We start from the raw sequence: 6038 nt of genomic DNA, 5'->3' as shown, positions 1-6038 counted from the left end.
ACTCCTACTAACTATTCAGTTGAGAAATACAGAAATTAAACCCAGTATTTCATTAAATAAGCTTTGACTTTAATTTCTCAGCTCTCCATTGTTGTGATTATTTCAGTGGTAAAAGGCATCATTGGAAGGATTAATAATATGTACAACAGTTTTTCACAGAACCTCAGTTTTACACTTTAACAACTAGGTAATTAATTAAGGCAGCAATTAATGCGGATAGGACAGATCCAGTAAGAGGGTGACAAACTCAAACTCAGTCGGCTACAGCAGGCAGGCTGTCTGTGTTGAATCCATCAAAGTATGGGTGCTTCACAGCGTCCTTGGCCGTCAGTCTCTGGCCTGGGCAGTAAATCAGCATTTTCTAAAACAAAATTGATGCAGACTAGGCTCAACTTATTTGCATCGTTTTGAAATACCTGCAAGATGTCCAACGCCGCCGGGCTCATCGTAGGCATTGAGGATTTGAGGTTGTTCTGGCGCCACTGCGGAAAAGTCGGCTTGTAGTCAGGTAACTCGCTCACTCCAGGCCAAATTTCCTCGTCGGGGGTCCTCAAAGTCCTAGAAAATGAACCAATTTTTAAAAACATCAAAAAAGTCATTTTTTGAGTTTCGTTTGAGGGTAGGGTAACTCCTCGGTATAGATTTTCTGATCGCAGATCTAATCCAGATTTTTCCCACATGATTTACCCTATGATGTCCGCATGGACTTGCAAAAACAAATATTTTTATGGATTGGAGCAATGATAACTAGGGTTGGGGATTTATAAAGGGGGGTTTTCCTTCTAAAAAGCGATATTTATAGTTTAGGGGCCAATTTAAGAATGTTTACACGTTTTTCATTTCTACAAAAAGTTATGAGGTCAAATTTTGTGGTGCAACTGTAACCTTGGATATTAAAAAATACAATCAGGAATTTTTCTAAATCCAAATCCTTATCCCAAGCTCTTTAGAAGTCGGAAATTAACAATGTAATATGATCAAATCTCAACATCAATTTGACTTTGCTATTTCCAGCACCAACAAAAACAATTTTTATTAATTGAAAACTTTATGAAAAGAATATTTTTTGAAGAAAATTATCCATAATTGCAGACCAATTTTAGCGTTTTAAAATTTGTCTGTCTATACAAGCGATTTAGATGCCATTAGACAGACTAAAAATTTGCTTTAAATTGTGTGATTTGTGCTGAAAATTGGCGTCCAATAGTTAATCAGGCGCCAAGAAAAAATATTCGGTTGTCTCCAAGTCCTAACCCTAGTGATAACAAAATTCATTATTTCCTAATAGCAAATTTGCAAACAAACTTAACACACTTTCCAGTAGCATGTTGTCTTTTCTAGTAATTCTTTCAATGCACATAACAACCCATTAAAATTTCAAATATCCAAGAGGTATTTTTTTTATTTTTTAGACGCGTACTATAGTGCTGTCAAAGGGCACAATCCGTTTGAAACTTCTTTCTAGGTCTTAAAATTAAATAAATATATAAGTTTTCAACTTTGTCCATTAAAACTGTGTAAAGTCTTTTTATTTCCTATAGGTTAAAATCGGTTTAACTTATTGGGGGTTATTCAGGGGGAAATATTTCAAACAGGAAGAAGTAGTACTACACTTGTCGTTTCTCCAAATATCAGCCGAATACCAAATTAGATTTTTCAGCGTTGATGTTAAAATTAGAAAATGTACACGCCAAAAAGCTATCAGAAAATTGCAAATGAACTGTCAATGTTTGACTAATTAAGGTATGGCAGCAGTCAATGTTCAATGTCAAGAGAAACCCCAACTGACCTGAATATCCTGAAGATTTGATCAATCTCAGAATCGCCTTGGAACAGCGGGCGTTTGTTCACCATCTCTGCGAAGATGCAGGCGATGGACCAGATGTCCACAGGGCAGGAGTACCTGAGGCCGCCGAGCAAGATTTCTGGCGCCCTGTACCACAGGGTGACGACCTCGTGCGTGTATGCCCTCAGGGGCACCCCAAAAGCCCTACCGAGACCAAAGTCAGCGATTTTGATAATGCGGCCGTCATAGCTGACCAGCAGGTTCTGTGGCTTCAGGTCTCTGTGAAGCACTCTACGCTTGTGACAGAACAGAATGGCGACAAGGATCTGGAAAGATTCTGTCAGGTCAAGTGCGCAGTTTGAGACCTCAAAACAGCTACCTGGTAGAGGAACGACCTGATCTTTTCCGCGTTCAGTTCCCTCACATCCATGAATTTTCTCAGGTCCATACTCATGTGTTCAAAGACCAGGTGCAGCGTAGTCTCATCCATGAGGACATCTTTTAAACTGTAATTTTTTGAATTAAAATCAGTTTTCGCAAATTCTTCGGGAAACTCACGATACAATGTAAGGATGACACAGTTCTTTGAGCAGTGAAATTTCTCGAATGGCAGTGGCAGGAAGACCTTCATCGTCGCCCTCTGATCTGATTTTTTTCAGGGCCACGATCTCGTTTGTCAGTTTATTTTTCCCCTTGTAAACGACACCATACGTGCCTAACAATGAAAATTCGGGATGAATTTCAAAAATAAATATGTATTCGCTTCTGCAAACCTTCTCCGAGCTTCTCGAGCTTCACGTAGTTGTCCATCACCTGTTGCCGGAAATGTTCAGCAAGCACCTGAAAAAGTGCATACCGCGCGTGAAAATCTCTCAATTTTCTGTACCAGAGTGCTTGCTCGAGGATTTAGCACAATGTAAAGAGGAAATTCATCAACCAACCTGTCAAAACAGCCCTACAATCTGCAGAAACACAACCAAGTGGTCCAGCGAAGACCTTAACTCTAAATGTTAGACCTTGGAATTGCCGGAATAGCACGCGACATAACCGATGAAACCAGAAAGGGAAGGGTGTACGCAGGGGCCGCGGAGCACGACTGAACAGATGTTCGCGCTTAATTTCGAATTTATCAGTCAATGGCGCGTTAGCAAAAATGAAACAGTGCTAGATGGACCAATGAGCATCAAGAATTTTACGCGCTTTTAATTTTAAATAAGGCCAAATAACTTTACTACAATAATGACCAAATTATAAGGAAGGCAAGGAAGCAAAAAATGTAAAAGAAACAGTTAAAACAGGACATTGTTAATATAATAAACGTTATTGTCTAGTTGGCTCGCGTTTTACAGGAAACAAAAAACAAATCTATGCCGTAAACAACTAAGCATAATCGATTCTTTTTAATTTAGTTAATTTAACATCGCGCGTCATAATACCAAAACGCAGAAGATAATTTCACAATCTTTTAATGACTTGACCTGGATTCCTAGGCATGAATGACACTGACCTTTACGAAGAATTCATTATTTTACCTTTAACCGTGTTTTTCAGAGTGGCATGTAGTTGATTTTAGTTGTAAAGAACCCAAAATTTCCAAATTTTAATAGTGTTTTTTGTGCTGAATTATATATGCATATTATATGTTAAGCATGCATTAAAAACATCATCTATAACTATTTAACAAGATTTTGCAAATAGGAAAATTAAGTTCTAAAAAATACCATAGCACGTTGAAAATTTTATATCGTTTCAAGGCCAATTCCAAAAATGCCTTTTCTGGTAAAATTTGATTTCTAGCTTCATTTTAACATCATTTTTTGATTAAATTTATACAATATACTTTGTCGTATTATATTGACTTAAAGATCGGTGTTTGAAATGATTTGAACGACATTCCGCAGACAAGATAATATTTATTCTTTGGTCCTTTTGGGTTTTCTCCATTTTCTATCTGTTTATCTTATCTTCTAACGCGTATTCAAGTAGAAAGACTTCATATCTTCTAATAATCCAGAGGATTTAAGATGGCACTTAAAATTTAAATAATTTACAGAGGTATCGTTATACAAACATAATTGGTGATATTTCTAATAATGCCTAAAGAGAAAAAAACGCCAGTTTGTGAAGCAATAATACATCTTTATTTAAAACGCCAAACCGAATAGTGTAAAGCTATGAGAGGCTTATAAGTGTCTTTGGAAACAATGTAAAATATTTGGAATTGGAAATATAAATTGAATAGGCACAAGGATTACTTTTTTGTTAAAATACATAACACGTTGCATCAAACTGTGGGCAGCTTTACCACTTAAGTAGATTTCGTCCTGGTCCCGGCAAAATTGCGCAACGTTCAACAAACACCCAAATTTTCATTGTCGAATTGATTGTTGACTTTTTCTTGCAACAAGGAAATTCGCGTTTGGTTGTTGAAAGTTACGCAATTTTGCTAGGGCCAGGATGATTTAATCCTTTTTTGGGGTCATATTATGGACTGGAATATATTCACTTATTTTAAATAAGAACAAACAAATTACAGTAAACTGGCAGCGAGGGCTTTAAGCTTCTCTGGATTGGCGCCAGTCAGAGTGTCGACTTTTGTCTTGTTCTTAATGAAAATGAAGGTGGGCATCGCGCTGATGCTATACTCTGTTGCCAGGTCTTCGCATTCATCCACGTCAACCTTCAGGACCACGAGATTCGGATTTTCAGCGACCATGCTCTGAAAGCAGAAAATATAATTTATTTTTTCCATGATTATTTGGAAAAATTGCATTTCTCAAAGTTGCAGGTTAAAACTTTAATAATTCAATTCGAGTTGATGGGCGGTAAAAATAAGGAATGAAACAAAACCACAAAACAAAGAGGAAATATTTTAACGGAAATAAATAACTAGTGACAGGCAACACTATTTAATTCTATAATTTCAACCAGAAAAATTGTCACTTTTGTATCCCCCTCAAAGAATAGCGTATCTGAGCGGTCTCTATCTCCTATCTTTGTTTGCTTACACACCTCAAGGATGGGAGCAATCATCTTGCATGGACCGCACCAGGTGGCGAAAAAGTCCACAATGACCAGTTTGCTGCCAGCCTCCTCCAACTTCTTGTTGAAGTCGTCCTGAAAGACAAAAGTGGGGTTGAGTCATGTGCAAAAAGACGAAAAAAAATCCACAGATAAAGCAATAATTTTAACAACAAATATTGCCCACTTAGGGTTGCGTCATGCGCGCATTGCATAAATTGTGCATGACTCACTTAAAGGATAATTCAAGTATAATCGCATTACGCAACCTGACAACATGAGACTGGTCATTCTTTTTTAAATTACGTTTTCTCAATTACGTATCTCATTTCAACCAAAACTAACAGGATTTAAAATTGGATTGCCGCAATAAAAATGGGATAATTTTAAAAGCAAGTTTAAAAAATAAAATTTAAAAAAAATATACACAGAGACAAATTCACTATTTTTGTATTGTTTTTGTCTCCACCAAGCAATTTTGTAATCATGTCATCATGTATGTATGATTTCAATTTAAGCAATAACAGAAAAAGTTAACGGTATCTACTGTGACCAGCATTACAATTATTGAGCCGACCTGTAAAGCCTTGGCATGATATTGCATGACCGCAATGAAAAAATCAATATCATAGCCGGCTCTTCTAGATTTACGATTTTACTACCCTAACGCGCAATGGGCCACACCAGGAGAGAGAATAACAAAACACAATGTGGTTGCAGAGTGCGTCACCTTTCCCGGTGCGAATCGAATTTGAATTTATGAAAAATTACCTTATCGGCAACGTGCAGACTCATTTCGGTTCTTGTTAGATTCGCTGATAAGCGTGGAAAATGAACGAAGAGCTGTGCTCGGCGGTAATGACCAGAGGAAAGTGATAAAAAAGAATGAAGAGGTGGCAGGCGCTGAGGAGGGCGAGGTGACTGGCTCTGATCTTGGCGGAAGCGGTCGTGCGCCGTACACTTCGTTTTGTTTGGTCGTCGATGAAGTCACTTGTCACGTGACTCTGAATGCCATGAACATTTTCGAATGTGCCAATCAACAGCCTTGCAGTTGCACCAACGTAATATAAATTTATAATAATAATTTTAGCTGCAAGTGCTTTATCAGAAAGTGCTTTATCAAAATTAATTTTGCTATGCATAAGGGTGAAAATTGTTCCCTATTTGATATTTTTTTGTAAACTGATACACCTGCTAAATGTCAGGAAAGGGGTGTGCCAGCTTTCTCTCC

At 37.5% G+C, this 6038-nt stretch overlaps 2 protein-coding genes across 2 annotated transcripts; both read right to left on the bottom strand.

Annotated features, from left to right (window-relative positions):
* Positions 1–47: 47 nt before the first annotated feature.
* On the bottom strand, positions 48–2887 carry LOC135944947 (cyclin-dependent kinase 1-like). Its single transcript, XM_065492216.1, has 7 exons — positions 2728–2887; positions 2560–2626; positions 2345–2501; positions 2166–2292; positions 1790–2112; positions 417–558; positions 48–361 (listed from the first exon to the last, which is right to left on the bottom strand). The coding sequence occupies exons 2-7, from the start codon at positions 2594–2596 to the stop codon at positions 254–256; spliced, it is 894 nt and encodes a 297-aa protein (XP_065348288.1). The 5' UTR covers positions 2597–2626; positions 2728–2887; the 3' UTR covers positions 48–253.
* A 1017-nt stretch (positions 2888–3904) lies between these two features.
* Positions 3905–5785, bottom strand: Trx2 (Thioredoxin 2). Its single transcript, XM_065492220.1, has 3 exons — positions 5579–5785; positions 4799–4903; positions 3905–4505 (listed from the first exon to the last, which is right to left on the bottom strand). Exons 1-3 carry the CDS (start codon positions 5600–5602, stop codon positions 4317–4319), a joined length of 318 nt encoding a protein of 105 aa, XP_065348292.1. The 5' UTR covers positions 5603–5785; the 3' UTR covers positions 3905–4316.
* Between the last annotated feature and the right edge of the window lie 253 nt (positions 5786–6038).

This window comes from Cloeon dipterum, chromosome X (assembly GCF_949628265.1).
Source record: "Cloeon dipterum chromosome X, ieCloDipt1.1, whole genome shotgun sequence".
Classification (NCBI taxonomy): Eukaryota; Metazoa; Arthropoda; class Insecta; order Ephemeroptera; family Baetidae; genus Cloeon; species Cloeon dipterum.
The sequence above is the reverse complement of the archived record's forward strand: the minus strand, read 5'-3'. Positions and strand labels throughout refer to the sequence as shown.

Excerpts from the sequence above, each read along its gene's own strand:
- LOC135944947 (XM_065492216.1), bottom strand. The coding sequence starts at position 2,596 with ATGGACAACTACGTGAAGCTCGAGAAGCTCGGAGAAG. Across the intron at positions 2,113-2,165 it reads TCAGGTCGTTCCTCTACCAG|ATCCTTGTCGCCATTCTGTT; the intron begins GTAGCTGTTTTG and ends GAATCTTTCCAG. Across the intron at positions 559-1,789 it reads CAAATCTTCAGGATATTCAG|GACTTTGAGGACCCCCGACG; the intron begins GTCAGTTGGGGT and ends TTCATTTTCTAG.
- Trx2 (XM_065492220.1), bottom strand. The coding sequence starts at position 5,602 with ATGAGTCTGCACGTTGCCGATAAG. Across the intron at positions 4,904-5,578 it reads GTCTGCACGTTGCCGATAAG|GACGACTTCAACAAGAAGTT; the intron begins GTAATTTTTCAT and ends TTTGTCTTTCAG. Across the intron at positions 4,506-4,798 it reads TGATTGCTCCCATCCTTGAG|AGCATGGTCGCTGAAAATCC; the intron begins GTGTGTAAGCAA and ends TTCTGCTTTCAG.